The sequence below is a fragment of the Adiantum capillus-veneris genome, chromosome 17, assembly GCF_014529385.1.
Source record: "Adiantum capillus-veneris isolate H3 chromosome 17, ASM1452938v2, whole genome shotgun sequence".
Taxonomy (NCBI): Eukaryota; Viridiplantae; Streptophyta; class Polypodiopsida; order Polypodiales; family Pteridaceae; genus Adiantum; species Adiantum capillus-veneris.
In genome coordinates, this window is record NC_140947.1 from 30,840,913 (window position 1) to 30,857,019 (window position 16,107).

The window sequence follows — 16,107 nt, forward strand, 5'->3', positions numbered from 1 at the left end:
GCAATAGGCTTTAGGGTCATTGGCTGATGTCCTGATGCTTGCGAGCTAATAGATTTAGTCTCAACAGACACTCTTTCTCCTTGAATCATTAAATTATTCTCCAATTGGATCGCATTGGTGGTGACTGCTTCCCAAGTGGTGATACCTCTAATGACTAGGCCATTGTAGATATCCTCATGTCGTAATCCCCTAATGAATCTATCAAGCAATTGGTTATTGTTGAAGCGCTCATTTGGATTACAACGAGAATTCAAATGCTTCAAGCGACTTATAAAGTCTCTCATCGACTCTCCTTCCTCTCGTTGGGCTTTCTGGAGCTAAGAGGCTACACCCCAAAGCACTCCCTCTTGTATGTATTCTTTGAAGAACAGTCTCCTAAGAGTACGGTAAGTCGTTTTTTCTTCCACCCTTAGGGTTCTATACCAATCCCCAGCCTTTCCACTTAAGGTTAGGCTTAAAGCATTGCTCTTATGTAGGTCATTGTGTTCTCCTAGAGAATCGCATATTTGTTCAAACACTTCGATATGCTTTCTCACATCTCCATCTCCACTAAATTTTTGTCTGAGCTTGGCTATTTGTACTGCCTTACTTCTAGGCTCTCTATTAGACGTGTTACGCATATTCTCAGCAATAGATCGACCAATAGCTTGAGCAAATGTTGCAAAGTCACCTAAGTGAGCAGGCACCGTGGGTGGAGGTGCTCTAGAGACTACATGTGGAGTAGGTATTGGCATTGGGCTTGGCGCATAGGAAGCCCTTGGGTTCCACGTTGGGTACGATGTTGCTTAACAAGGATATTGATATAGGGGCTTTCGCTTTTAACTCTCTTCGTTGCTCCGCCTTGTGTAAGCTCTCGATTTCCTTTTCCCTCGCTGCAAGGATATATCGCTCAACCTCTTGCACTTCGGCAAGGCTTCTACCATCGGGTAATATGACCTCAGAGGGAAATAACTCTGAAGAGTCAGGAGGTGGAGTGAATGAAGTATTGACGTGCACATTCTCTAACGATATAGGGTCTACGTTTGTCACGAATGGAGAATTTACTTCCGCACCCCCCTCATTTACATCATTAGCTCCATGTTCGGAGCGAGTGGCTCTGCTAAAGGTTTCCTTTAGGCGACTAAGCACGCTCGGCCCGGACCGAGGGCCCATGGCATGTATGTCTTGGCTCGAGCTATCAGGATTAGGCATTGGGAAACCCTCCATGACGTGGTAGTCAGAGGAAGAGTCACTAGCCGCTATGTTCGGGTCTTGGTTTGTACTACCTTGGGTCCCCGCGAGGGTCCAGAACCTAAAGTAGGTGGATATTGAGAACTCGCGTAAGTCGAAATCTCTCTAGTTGCTCCATCTCTAGCACACGACCAGAGCGCAGATGCATGTGCCTTTTGCACCCTACAAACGTCGGCGAATAACCTCGAAGGTTAACCGTTTACCTTTTTTAAGCGTCCGTTTTCACTCGTGTTTTTTTTACGTTTTTAATGTTTGATTTTTTAAAAAAAAGTGTGTGATAGCTCGAAACGAGCGTATCACTTAGAGGGTCGCTGTGTGCTTTATAGCACAATTTTCGGGCATCTAAAGTTCCGTTGGTCCTCAAAAAATCAATTTTTAGCTACGTGTGAAGCTAAAATTCGTTTTTTTTAAAGGCGACTGAGGCCTAGGCTTGAGCATGAGCTTGGGCTTGGGTCTGGGAGATATTCCCGATCCCGGTCCTACCTTTAATTTTTTTAATTATTTTTTTAAAAAAAAAGGATAAGGTCTCCGCGGCCTGCGCGAGAGCACACACACACACACTCTATCTACCTACTCTTAACTAATACACCTACTGTTACACACTAACACACTCGATTAACTCTCACAGATCTACTTCCTACTTACTGTACACAGAAAACTAACAACCTTAGTACACAGAAAATAAACACAGTACCTTTGAAAACTCTATTAACAAAGAAAACTAACAACCTTAATACACAGAGAATAAACACAGTATCTTTGAAAAATCCATTAACAAAAAAAACACACAGTATAACACCAAATCCCTCTTCTCAACACACACACCCTCCTTCCTTACCTTTCCTACAATAGAAATTGCACCACAAAAGAAGCACAGAGTGCTACTTGAGCTTAATGCACGGCATTCCCCGGCAACGGCGCCCAAAATGTGCGCATATGTCGCACGTGTCAATGGCAAGGAACTTGCCGATACACCGTGTGCAAGCCACAAATGGCTCCAAGCACACAACAAGCCTAAACTAGTAAGCTCAAAGAAGGAGATGGTGTGTCACTCACCGCTCTACGCTTGCTTTGTGGAGGATTCCTCGCCACAAAGAAGAAGGAGCCGCCGCTTCGCCGCGCTCAACCGCTTCGCCGCCGTGCCGTCGTCGCAATACTCGATCGCACACTCTCTCTCTCTCTCTCTCTCACACACACACACACACACACACACACACATACACACACACACACACAAGGAGATAAAGAAGAAGAAGATGGAGATGGAGCAAAAGCACTCTTCTATTGCACAAATGAGAGAATGAGTAAATTTTAGGTTTAGTTGACTTTTATATGAGCTCGCCCCATTCACACTTGGGAGCCCATGCTTAGCCAACTAATCCCTTGAATGTTCCAGTTAGAGTGCGCCTCTCATCGGCGATCACTTTTACCCTTTTCCTATTGGACCGACAAGCCCGGTACCTGACTCTACCAAGTAAATAAAACAATCATCCGTCGTAGGTGATAGGGTGTCAGTGAGCCGTGAGGGTTAACACTTTTTCTTCCTTTTGTTGTATGACTACTGTGCATTTTCTATGTGCATTGGAAGCTCATTTTGGTTGGGATGTACATCTGTTAGACATTGTTATTGCTTTCTTGAATGGTGAAATATTTGAAGAAGTTTATGTAACGCAGCCTCACGATTTTGTCATTAAGGTCAGGAAGATAAAATGTGCAAATGTAAGAAATATTTGTATGGGTTGAAGCAATCTCCTCGTGCTGGGTATGAGAAGGTTGACACTAATTTGGTCAAACGAGGCTTTCATAGCAGTCCAACAAAAAGCGCATTGTATGTAAAGTGTGAGGGTGATGTACTTCTCTTTGTGGTTCTCTTTGTGGATGATTTGCTGATCACTGGACCAAATGAGAGACATATTGCTGAATTTAAGGCTGACTTGAATGCTACTTTCAAGATAAAAGATTTGGGGCTGCTGCATCATTACTTGGGCATATAGTTTAAGCAGTGTGATGGTGGTATTGCCTTGTGTCAGCCAAGTTACATAGAGACATTTCTATGTAAGTTTGGACTTGAGGATTGCAAACCTATTACCACTCCCATGGAAACAGGTTTGAAATTGAGTCTTCATGATGCTGGTGATCCTGCCGATGTCACTCTTTACCAAAATGTTGTTGCCTACCTTTTTTATGTATGCAACACGAGGCCGAATATTCAGTTTGTAGTCTCACAGGTCAACAGATTCATGCATACTCCAAGGTCTAAGCATTGGTAGGATGTTAAGAGGATTTTTCGCTACTTGAGTGGCACTTTACATCTTAGCTTGTTTTAATCCAAAGGGGGATCATTGCCACCAGATTTAGATGCTTTTTTGGACTCGATTGGGCTGGCTGTTTTGACACGCGAGTGTCCACAAGTGGTTTTTGTTTCATGCTCGACAGTTCATGTATCTCATGGTTGAGCAAGAAGCAACCTACTATGGTCACTTCTAGTTGTGAGGCTAAGTAGAGGGAAATCTTCACAACTACGGTTGAGTGTGTATGGCTCATATGCCTTATGGCTGATTTGGGTGTTGAACAAGACACTGCAAACACTATCTACAATGACAATCAGAGTGCATTGGCAGTTGCGAGGAACTCAATTTTTCATGCTCGCACAAAGCACATTGAGGTGCATTACCACTATGTTAGGGAGAGGCTCTCAACAAGAGAGATCAGCTTGGCTTATGTGCCAACACAGGACAACCATGCAGATCTTTTCACAAAGGCATTGTCTCATGAGAAGTTCGAAGCTTTCCACAAAGCTTTGGGCTTACTCCCCTTTGTGGTCTGATCATGTCCTCATGGCATGGCACTTCCCTATACTCTATGTGCTAGCTCTCACTCACTGCATCACTCCCAGGGGGGATTTTTTACCATATACATGTGGTAGTGATGCGTGTGAACACACTTAGGACCGTCGGGGCATTTTTTCCCTCACTAGGAGGTCCTCCCCTCCCCCCCCGTGCATTGTATATACGCCCATCACTCTAGGGCTATTTATCTTTTCATTTTGCACACTAAGTAAAACACTCACTGTTGTGTGCCTTGAGCTTCCTTCATCTTCTCCAAGCTGTGTGTGTTTTTCTACAATCCTAATTCCAACAACAACATCATCAAAACTTGATTTCACTATTCATCAGCTCCGAACATCATCATCGCACCATGACTTTACACATCGGTAACATCATAAGAGTCCAAATTTGTTGCTCTGCAACATCATCACAACTCATAGCTCATCAACTTGCCACAATATCATCAAGCTCCTTCTTAACCTATTCTCTGTGGCAACAATGAATCAACCTGGTTAGTAATAAGCATGGGCAAGTCCAACAGATCAATCCCTTTACTCCTTAAGAAAATGCACAATATTCAAGCATACCTTAAATTATCGATTTCAGGTAAGCATGGGCAAGTCCAACAAGTCAATCCCTTTACTCCTTAAGGAAGTGCACAATAATCAAGAATACCTTACATCATCGATTTCATTCAAATGCGTGTAAACTCCTTGAAATGTGTGCAAACCCAACAAATCAGAATTATAGCGCACAAGGTCATATTATCTTCACAAATCTCAAACTACTCCATGCGTGTGCAGCCCCGGAACCAAGCACCAAAGCTTCACCAAAAGATATAGGATGTGGTCGCCTCCTCTCTAGACCCTCTAGGACGACATGGTCGTCTCTTCACTTTGAACGCTAGGGAAAAACTGCCAAAAGCCTCTTGTCAATGCACTGCCTAGACAGAAACACAAATTAAGCATGTGGTGTTTAATATGAGCTAAGCCCAACAAACAACAAGCAAAAAGAAAGCTGAAGACACAAAGGGCTTTTGCACATGTGATGATGAAGGCCTAGAGAGAAACCATAGCAGTAGAGATAACAAAAGTAAAAACCTCCTCCAACTCCAATAGAGCCTTGCACAATATGCTGATGCAAGCCGCCTCTCACATCCTCCTCTTCAAATCCCATCAACACTCCACAACATGCAAACATGGAAGCGTAAAGTGATAAGGCCTACTCTTCACAAACACCTCCAAAGCAACAAAGCCTTAATAAAAAACCCACCATAGCTGCAACACATGCACAAAGATTCCCAATCGTTGGAGGTTGCCACAAAGCAAGGGACAATGCACACAAAACTACGTCCTACCTTTGTTAGGCAAGAATAGGATAAGGTTATCAAGAACCTTAGCATACGTGGACCACACCACCTCCACACCCCTAAGCCTTCTATTCCCATCAAATCTATTCTACCTACCCACCCTAGTTTGTTATTGGTTACAGTATGGGCACCCATGTGGTATTTAGTCAATACTATGCACGATGGAGCTAATGGTTATATTGTCTTGTGGGTGACTACCATGGGTCTATACCTTGCACTTTCCTTCAAGGGTGAATCTGCGTTTATCCTGGATTCATCTAGCTAGGTATATATATATACCATAAAACAAGCTTTAAAAAAAAAATCCTATTTTAAGCCAGAAAAAGAGAACACAACTCTAAAACCTGTGCGGCCAAAAAGTTCTTTATGGAAAACGCCATTTTGAGGGTTGAAATTTTAACTTGAAATCACCTTTCAAAGTTTTCAAGCGTTTTTGGCTGTTAATCTGTTGCACAAGCTTGACTTTGGAAAAAAGTTCCGCCCCATCACACGAGGGGGATACCTTCTGTCCACGCTTGAGCGCTCACTCACTTAGCTGCCTGCTCGTTCTCGTCTACCCCTCCTACTTTACTCTCTTCAATTCCTTATACTTGCTTACTTCGCCATGGCGCTCTCCACAGCTCGCAAGCTTCAGGTCCTTTCGCCTGTCCCTGCCGACATTGACATCGCCAACTCTGTGGAGCCCTTCCCTATCAGCGTCATTGCTTCGGAGATAGGCCTGGATCCCGCTCATTACGAGTTGTATGGCAAAGCAAAGGCCAAGGTGGGTGCGTGTGCTTGCGTGTATGTGCGTTTTATGCTAGGCAAAAACTGTGTGTGTGTGTGTGTGTGAGAGGGAGATTCTTAACGGCATTGCAGTGAGGAATTGTGATGATTGTGCTCTATGTGATGTAAGCATCTTTAAACTTTTCGAGAACGCTTGAATCGGAAGTTTGGGCAGCAGCTGATGGAAGAGTAAGGGGAGATCCTTAAATGCATTGCAGTGAGGAATTGTGATGATTGTGCTGTATGTTTTGTTATGAAGCAAGTGGCTGGTTCTACTGTTTTTGGGCCATGGTGGGTTTTTTCATCCGCACAAGGTAGCTGCAAGTCTCTCCCTTGATACTGTGCTGATAATTGTTGTCTGTAGAAAGAGATTATTTGTGCCTATTGTGACAGTATTATTTCCCATTTTCAAAGGTAATTCAAGCTCATGAATTTGCCATCGGAAACTCACTTGCAATTCATTCAGCACTATGGAAACAACTGCATGCACGTAAGGGAATTCAAATCCTACAGTTGAGCTATGTACATGATTGTATGGGGAAATAATTATAATAAGGGTCTGGTAACGTAGTAGGTATGATGTATATACAACTGTGGCAAGTGGACTGTCTAGTGGTGTGAGCAGACTATGTCCTTGTTCTAGGTCCACCAAAAGTCCTTTTATTTTCTCTTAAATGTAGACTGCTGGCTTGGAAGAACAGCAGTGCACTGTCTAGTGGTGTGACTAGACCTTGTCCTTGTTCTAGGTCCGCTGAAAGTCCTATTATTCCCTCTTAGATGTTAACTTCTGGCTTGGAAGAGCAGAAGTGGCATGCAGTGCATTTAGACTATTGCCCATGCCATTGGCCGCCCTGAGCTCAGCAAGTGTTTGTGCCATTGTGACTTTTGAGACCCAAGATTGGAAGTAATATGTCTCTTAGGTGTGCTAGCCATGGTAATATCTAGGAAACCTTTATTTGGTAAGATCAGCAAGATGTTTTTGTCAAAGTGCAGGCTTATTGAAGAGGGAAAGATAGAGCACGAGAGGATAAGATGAGCGAGAAAGCTTTATTAATGTCTTGTTGAGGCCAAAGTCGGCCTATGAGAGGAGACGTTTTTAAGATGGAAGAGAGAGAGAGAGAGAGAGAGAGAGAGAGAGAGAGAGAGAGAGAGAGAGAGAGAGAGGTGCAGACCCCAAATCTGAGATGATGATGATGTTGTATTTACGTCCTCGGGGGGCCAAAATGACCCATGGGACCACAAAAAAAATCTACAAGAGGCTCCCCTCATGTCTGTAGAGGGGGTAGTGGGCTAGTAGCTTTCTTGTGTGTTAGTGTTGTGTGATGATCCAATACTTTGGCAAAGTAGATGCCTAAAGCTGCTGAGGAGGGGTGTGTCCGAGAGAGAAGCTCCTCAAAGGTGACATCTCCTTGCAATAGTAGTGGGAAATCAACACGGATGTGTGCGTATGTTGGGCACTCGATGGTGACATGGGCCTCGCTTTCCACTTTGTTTAAATTGCATTGTGTGCATGTCCTTCTATTTTCCTTAATACTCAGCCACCCTCCCGTTTCAATCTTGAGCATGTGTGATCTCGTCCGCATCAAAGTAATGGCCCGTCTTGCCCGGTGGGACATAGGTGTCCTGATATGCATCTGGGTGTCCCCAGTCTTGTAGGTCTCCCAATATCGTGTATTGATGTGTTTGTTGTAGTATTCAAATTTGGACCTGTGTATTGCTGTACTCCATCTAGTGTGTAGGGCTTCAAGTATGCTTTTGTCAAAATTCAGCCCATGCTCATGTTCAGTGCCTTCCTCTATGTGCATGTCCACATGGTCTCCCACATTCTATCTAGAGAACCATTTCCGTATGTCTTCTACGAGACTGGATGTGAGAAATTTACTCTTGTAATTCTTTTGCGGTTTACATCCGGCTTGCCATGCCATGTGGGGTAGACGGCTCTCCGGCATCATCTTAACTTTCATGAGGTATCTGTGTACCCTCTGTAAGGCTTGCATTTCCAAGGGTCTCTTGCCCGTCTCCAAAAGCATCACTGAGTATGGGGTGGTAGTTTTGATCCCCATGTGTCTACATAGGAATTTTTTCTGTATTTTTTCAATGTCATTCCAAGTGCTAGCGGGGATACTCCCCCCCCATACCTCTACACCGTAAAGTATTGTTTGGACCACGCATACATCAAATGCCAGAGACTTGATTTCCCATTGCCTTGTGACACTTTGCTTGCACATGTTCTCAAATTCATAGTATTTCGCTTGTCCTGCATCAATTCTGTTTTGCGCGCAACTTCCCCATGCATGGTTTGAAGGTACATAGATGCCCAAGTACTTGAACCTCTCAACCGCTTGGAGTGCTTGCCCCTCATACGTGATGATGGGCTGATTCTCATTTCTACATGTGTGGATTGACATAACCTTTGTTTTGGCTACATTGACTGACAAGCCCGTTGCATTGCAAAATGCATGTACTGCATCCAAAAGTTTCTGTAGAAGGAGGGATTTGTAGGCAAAGAGAACCACATCGTCGGCATATATGAGGAGCAGAAGCGTGAAAGTACCAATGCTAGGGTGATCTCCCCCCTCTCCCATAGCCTTGTTAATGAAATCATCAAGCTAATCTATGCATAGTCCAAAAAGCGTAGCTGACAAAGGGCATCCTTGTTTAACTCCCATAGTGCTCCTGAACTCTTGTGAGAAACTTGTGTTTGTCTTGAGTTTACATCTGACCTCTTGGTAGAGGCGTCCCACTGCTTCCTTGAGATGCATAGGAACTCCCAGAGTTTCCATACGTGACCATAGCCCTTGACGGGGTACTGTGTCAAACGCTTTCGTGAAGTCCACAAAACAACAATACAGGGTTTTGCCTTTTAGCCTGGTTTCATCCATCAAGACCCGGAGTGTGATAAGGTGGTCTATCGTGCTGTGGCAGGCTCTAAATCCTGCTTGTCCAATGGCACGTTTCCCGTTATTTTCAGCCCATGTGCTAAGATCTTTCTCAATAATGCTTCCAAATAGTTTTGCCATACATGAGCTCACCATGATGGTGCGATAATTAGTGAGCAAATTGCGGTCACCTCCTTTAAAGAGCGCTTTCACCCAGTTTTCTTGCCAATCTTGGGGTAAGTATTGGTTGATTGCTTGATTCATCATATGGTGTATCCATTTCTTAGCCTCAATACCTGACCATTTCAGCATTTCAGAGGTAAGATGTAATGTGTCAGCTGCTTTCCCATCCTCCAGGCTTTTGAGGCCTTTAATGACTGCCTGGAAGGTGATGGGCTTTGGATGTTCGGCCTGAGCCCCTGTGTATATCGCCTCTTGAGTCCCCGACGGGGCATACAAAGTTTGTACATAAGCATACATTTCATTTAGGCTGAAATATCCCATCCCATCCCCTTTCTTCCCCTTCATGTTACGCCAAACCTTCTTTGGCTCTTTCTTGAACCTGCTGAGGTCTAGTTGTTCTTTTGAGAGTTCATACATGCGTCTCTTTTTCCTCTTGAGCAGCCCATTCCCATTCAGTTGAGTGTTGTGCTAAGCCTCTCATCTTGCGTTTGGCCTCCTTGCATTCTGCATCAAACCAAGGATTATGAGGTAAACCCTTCCTAGTCTGTTTACCATTTTGATACTTGCCCATAGTAATTTTTGCCGCTTCCTCCATTGCATGTCGGAAGATCTTCCACGTCTCTTCAATGTCACAAGGCATGTTCCGGTCAAACAGTAAGCTATCTAAGAGACTAGCATAGTCCTCTTTCTTCGTGAGTTGCATTTTGTATGACCAATTCGGTGTATTCATTGTGTTGACAATAGGCATACTGGGCATGTGTAGGCATATATGAATTGGGGTATGGTCGGAGGTTGGTAGCCTGCTACCCACTTCAAAACTATGGACCAAGTCCAATGCATCGTATCTCACCAAGGCATAATCATTTGTACTCCTCCCATGGTTTGCCGTGTAGCAAGTGTATGATCCAGAGTGTACGAACTTATCCGCACCATTCATGGCTACAAGCTGCATTGAGTTCATCATACTTATCATGGCTGACCCCTGTGCATTCATGATGTTATCGCTTGAACATCTATCCCACATAGAACCAAGTATAAGTTCCCCATTCTTATCTGCAGGGTGCATTGAATGGTCTGTCAATTGTACCTGCGTGTTTCCAATCCGGGCATTCAAATCCTCAAGAAGGACAACTGCTCCCTCTTGTGCATACATTGCAATGTATGTACATAGGTCAGCAAAGGGGTCATTTTTGGATAGCTGGTTTGTGTCATAAAAAGGTGACTCTTGATGCGGGGTATAGCATCATGCAACAAAGATCAATCCTTTTGATGAGCAAACCTTAACCCATATATAGCGCTTGTGGTCATCGATCTTGCATACCTCAACCATCTTTTGAAGCTCTTCCTTATACATTACAACTACACCTCCTTGTCCTCGCATTTTGGTACCATTCCACCATACGGAGTGCTTGATATATCCACTAATGTCCGGCAGCCTGCATGTGTTTTGTTCCCATGTTTCCAATAGGAAGAGTTTGTCAGCTTGTGGTAGAATATCCACCAGCCCTTCTCCCTTATGCCATGGGAAACCTCTACAATTCCAGCTTGTAACCTGTATGGTCGTGATCCCATGGGTCGCGTGCCCCTATGCATTTTTAGGCGGTGATGCTGGTTTTTTCTCCTTGAGATGTTCCTCATATGCTTTCCTTCTTGTTGCCTGTTGTGTCGGTGTTCTATCTTCACTTACATAGTACTGAGTGCCTTTCAAGTAGAAGCGTGCAGTTTCCAAAATTATGGCCCTTTTGCGAGCATCCAACATTGTGCATACAACTGTCCTATGAGCATCAGTCTTCTTCTGACCCACTCTATGTGCCCCATATACCCCTGCATCTTGCATATCAAGCTTTTCTGCTAACAGGGTGGTAACGTCTACGTTCAATGACATGACTGTTTCCCCCTCGGGTTCTGGCATGCCTCGTATCACAATGTTTTGGGATCTTTTCTCCCTTTCCTTGTATTCGGTAGAATCCTCATGCGTATACATACTCTCATACGTATACATCTCTCCTGTCTTGTGTCCCATTGTCCTCTCTTGTTTCACTATCTGTGCCCAAGATGGAGGAGACCCCTCGGGTTCATCGGTTACATTATTGGTGACCTGTGTTATGTGACTGCCTTGTTCCAGCACTTGAGTTTGCAGTGTTTTCAGGGTGTCTTTTTGTTGTTGAAGCTTCAGAGCTTGCAGTGCAATGGTATGATCCAACTCTTGGTTGCGTAGTGTCATGTTCTTGATGTCTTCATTTTGGCGTGAAATAACCTCATTCTGTTGTCGTACCTGTTCTTGGATAGACAGTAGCAGTCCCTAAATGTCCTGTGTAGTACATGTGATCGTCGTGTCCCTTGAATCCTTGGGGGGCGTGTCCTTCGGCATTGATTTAAGAGGCGATGAGCTCACTGTTCGACCGCTTCTGGATAACCTTTGATTAATGTGCGCTGATTGCATAGGTGGGGAAACATGCGGCAGTGGCTACATGCAGTAGTGAGACAGCGGGCCTGGTGCAGTGAGGCAGCGGCGGCAGGCGCTACACTCTTGGCACTGTGCAATCGCAACAGGTCAGCCACAGCGGGTGCAGCAGCAGCCGCAACAGTGGCGCGCGCAGGGGATGAAATAGCAGCAGCGGGTGAGAGCAGCAGCAGTACGTAGGCAGCCACAGGGGTGGCACGTGGGCAGCTACAGGGGGTGCAAGGGCTGCGCGGTGGGGCAGTGTTGGCGAGGAAGGTGGCGGGTAGGCATGGCCAGAGAGAGAGAGAGAGAGAGAGAGAGAGAGAGAGAGAGAGAGAGAGAGAGAGAGAGAGAGAGAGAGAGAGAGAGAGAGAGAGAGAGGAGGGGAACGCGCGACCTACTGTCTGTTGCGCCAGGAACCCTAACGCGCGACTTGCTGCGCGAACCTGCCTCTAGCGTGCGCGCGAATCTGCATCTGCCCTGTGCTGCGCACGATTCTGCCTGTTGCCATGCGCGAACGTGCAGCTGCGCGCGAATCTGCCTGCTTGCGCAAACCCTAACCGTCGCCTGCTGCCTGCGCGAACCTGCTGCTGCCTGCCCGAAATCCTAACTGTGCGAAACCCTAACAGTGCGAAACCCTAACTGTGCGAAACCCTAACTGCCCGAAACCCTAACTGCTCGGAACCCTAACTGTGCGAAACACTAACTGTGGCCTGCGCGCATCTGCCTACTGCCTGAGAGAGAGAGAGAGAGAGAGAGAGAGTCCAAGCTTCACTTCGGGTCTTGCTTTTATCGTTTGCCAGTCTCGCCCATTCTTCATGGCGGCTTTGCCAGTCTCAAGTGCTACTCACGGCGCTCCATCACCACTTGCCTGTCGCGTGGACTGCATTGGCGACCTATTGACACGCATTGACTCCAAAGTACAACACTTGGATCAGCATGCCTTAGTTGGCCGGATGATTGGACAGTCTCCACCCCGATCTTCTATACGTGATTGGTGTCAGACTGCATTGGGCACTACTCAGGGACGGATCTCGGAGCTTACACTCCTTGGCAGAGGCATATTCATGGTACGTCTTTCAGATCCAGCCATTGCCTCAGCTCTCCTGGCTCGCTCTCCGATACTCTCAGATCGCAGGATGATATACTTGACGAGGTGGTATCCCGAGTTTTCCACTGAGGAGTTTGACAGTCGACACCTTATTCCCAGATTCCCTTTGACGCTCTCCTTCCCGGATATGCCTCTCCATTTTATCGATGAGCATCTCCTCCAGAAGATTGCTGCTTATTTTGGCATGGTAGTTCCAGGATCCTGCATCTTCTCATCTAGCCCACCTTGCATTCAGTTCTTGGTGTTTGGGGATACTTCATTACCAGATACAGTTACTGTGGCTGTGCGCGATCGAGACTACTCTCTACGTATGGTAGTCACTGGCCGCCCAAGACAGTGCTTACCCTGTCACGAGATGGGACACTTGGCGCGAGATTGCCCCACCCTGCCACGACATCAGCGGCAACAACAGCCGGCTCGTGGCGGTCATGCTCAGCCACGTGGTCAGCGTCAACAGCTGGTTCCTCCTTCTTTCCCATCTACTACTCAAGCACCTCGGCAGCCTACAGGCGCTCCTCGAGCTCCGACCCTCCATGTTCCTCCCTCCGCTTCAGCTCACACTGAGGCAGCATGGCATACAGTGGGTCGTAATCATTCCTTCTGTCCTCGTCAGCAACCAACAACGCAGCGAGCTCCCAGTGTTACCTCTCCTGCTCCCTCTCAAGTTTCCACCACCCCCTTACCCCCTGCATCTCCTCGCCATTCTTCTTCTTCGCCACAGGATGACTTACCTCTTCTATCAGCTCCTCCTTCACCTGGAGTTCCCCCGCCCGCTCCTTCCCCTCTTCCCGAGGTCCCTGTTCCCATGCAGATGGATCATTCACCGCTACTACCTCTCCCTTCTCCTCCTCTTCCTCTCGCCCTTACTCTCCCCCCTCCGCCTTCTGGTCCTCCCCCTCCCTTAGCAGCTCATACTTACGTTCCACGATGTTTTCTCAGCTCTTGCCCTCTTTCCTGGGGCACTCATCGGGCTGAGATGTGCGGTGACTTAGAAGGGCCATTGCGGGTGCAGCTCTATCTTATGCATCACAAGACAGGTTGTGTTCCCTCTTTAATAGGCAGTCACTCTCAGCCTACCCATTCCTTTTTCCTTCCATTCCACGCTGCTCAGGAATGGTCCGAGGATCAGGTTCTACATTTTGTGCACGCACAAACTATGGCTCAGCTTCATTAATGGTTGTCTACTTCCGCTCCTGATGTTTTGTCTCCTCACTACCCTTCATGTATTGGTGCTATGGAGTGGAGTGATGTTTATGCTTGCTATTCATTGCCTATGGTCATTCATGTATCCTCAGATGTGGTGCTTCCTATGTCTATGCGCATTTGGGGTGTCAAAGCTGCAGCATCGGTAATGCAATGTAAACAAGCTGAGGTCCGCAGTTGGTGCAATGAGACACCATATCTTAGAGAGGGCTTGCGGGTAGCTTTCCTACCGCCTGAAGCTCACCCCTTGGATGGCCCAACTGCCTCCAAGAAGATGCGCAGTTAGTCAGATGCTATTCACACTCTTTCATGCAGTCTATGGATTTACATGTAGTTTCTTGGAATGCTAATGGTTTACAGACTTCTCGGGTAAAAGGTTCCCGTAAGCTTTTACTTCGTAGAGATTTACACGCTCATGTAGTGGGCGTTGTGGATATATTACTAGTACAGGAGCATAAGATTGCCACTCCCTTTGGTAATCTCATGCCCTCAGGCGCCGCACTTTTTGGGAGCCTGCTCTGCGCCTTCATGGACAGAGTTGCGGTGTATGCATCTCAGTGGGGCCAGGTTACTTGGCCTCAGTTCAACAACATGGCACCCTTGTCGTTGGCAGAGCAGTTTATGTTTCTATTCGGATTCGGGAATCTATCATTGGTTTTATGTCAGTCTATGCACCCACTACTCCTCGGGAGAGGGCTACTTTTTGGTCCTCTTTGGTTGCTGTTCTACCTGCTGTAGACTCTTGGGTTGTTGGAGGTGACTTCAACAACGTTGAGAGCGACTCTGATTGGCGCGCCATCACACCTCCAGTTCTATCATCCATTTCTCCCGATGAGCAGCCAGCTTGGGATCGATTTCTTCTAGCTATTCAAGGTGTTGACGCCTGGCACATACCCTCTTTTGGTCACCACCCTGCTACACTTCATTACTCTTGGGGGTTTTAGAGACAGCAGGGGAGATTATTAGAGCGACTTGATCGTTTTTACATTGGCCCTTGGGCAGCAGCTCTAGGCGGATTTACTACTATATGGAGAGGGACTAGCCTCTCAGATCATTTACCCATCTCATTGTTTATCTCCTTTACTAGATCCTCTACACAGAGACGAGGCTGCCGCATCCCTGACAGTGTTCTCACCACTCCAATATTGCAGCAGTAGATTCGTGACTTATGGTCCACGGATGCTTCTTATTGTGGACCCCCTAGAGAGTTCTTGCTCATTGCATTACTCAGTCTAGTATTTACTGCCGTGATCAAACTGTTATTATTCATCGTTAGTTGCGAGTACGCGAGTCTGATCTTCACATCCCTCTTGGTTCCACTCTGCGCTTGCTTGAGGAGTGGCCTCAGGATGCTTTTCTCGTTGCTAGACAGACAGAGCTCACAGAGGAGATTCGTCGCGTACAGGAGGCTAGGTCTGAGTTCACTCATCATGCTTCAGTCTCTCATTGGATAGCTAAAGCTGATTGAATGAATAAAGACTTCTTCGCTGCGCGTAAAGAGCGGCCTCCTGGCACCACCCTTTGGACTTTGTGCGATGCTCAGGGGACACTACATATGCATCCTGATGTTATACTTGATATGTCTGCAGCTTATTTGGAGACATTGTTCACTGCTGATGTATGCACTACTGAGGTTTTACTTGCCCGTGAGCAGATCTGGCATCACACGCGACACCGTTGTACAGACACTATGGCAGAGATCTTGTTGGCACCCTTCACACTTGCAGAGCTCCATGCTGCTATAGAGAGTCTTGATCCATCCTCCTGTCCAGGAGAGGATGGCCTCACTAGAGCTTTCTTTTTGACATATTGGGATGTATTGCATATACCACTGCTTCGCGGTTGTCAGGACATCTTTGCATCAGGATATATGCATCCGGATCTTTGCTCAGGTCTCATCTCTCTTATTCCGAAGGGGGGTGACACCACTCAGCTCCGACAGTGGAGACGTATTACCCTACTCCCTTCGGTCTATAAGATATTAGCGTTACTGATCAGCCATCGCTTGCGGCCGTTCTTACCAGATATTATTCATACTTCTCAGACAGGCTTTGTCATGGATCGATGCATCCTGGATAATATCTTCACTTTTTATG

The 16,107-nt window shown here is 46.3% G+C and overlaps 2 protein-coding genes across 2 annotated transcripts in view; one reads left to right on the plus strand and one right to left on the minus strand.

The window, feature by feature from the left end:
* The first annotated feature begins 5,902 nt into the window (after positions 1–5,902).
* THFS (10-formyltetrahydrofolate synthetase) overlaps positions 5,903–16,107 on the plus strand; it is a 41,510-nt gene continuing 31,305 nt past the window's right edge. The window contains exon 1 of the mRNA XM_086486417.1: positions 5,903–6,190. Within this exon, the coding sequence (XP_086342543.1) occupies positions 6,032–6,190 (159 nt within the window). The 5' untranslated portion in view covers positions 5,903–6,031. The remainder of the gene's footprint in view (positions 6,191–16,107) is intronic.
* Positions 10,840–11,478, minus strand: LOC147437010 (uncharacterized). The gene has a single exon (XM_086486418.1). It carries the CDS (start codon positions 11,476–11,478, stop codon positions 10,840–10,842), a length of 639 nt encoding a protein of 212 aa, XP_086342544.1.

Bases quoted from the DNA above. Each gene is read 5' to 3' on its own strand.
- LOC147437010 (XM_086486418.1), bottom strand. From the start codon at position 11,478: ATGACACTACGCAACCAAGAGTTGGATCATACCATTGCACTGCAAGCT.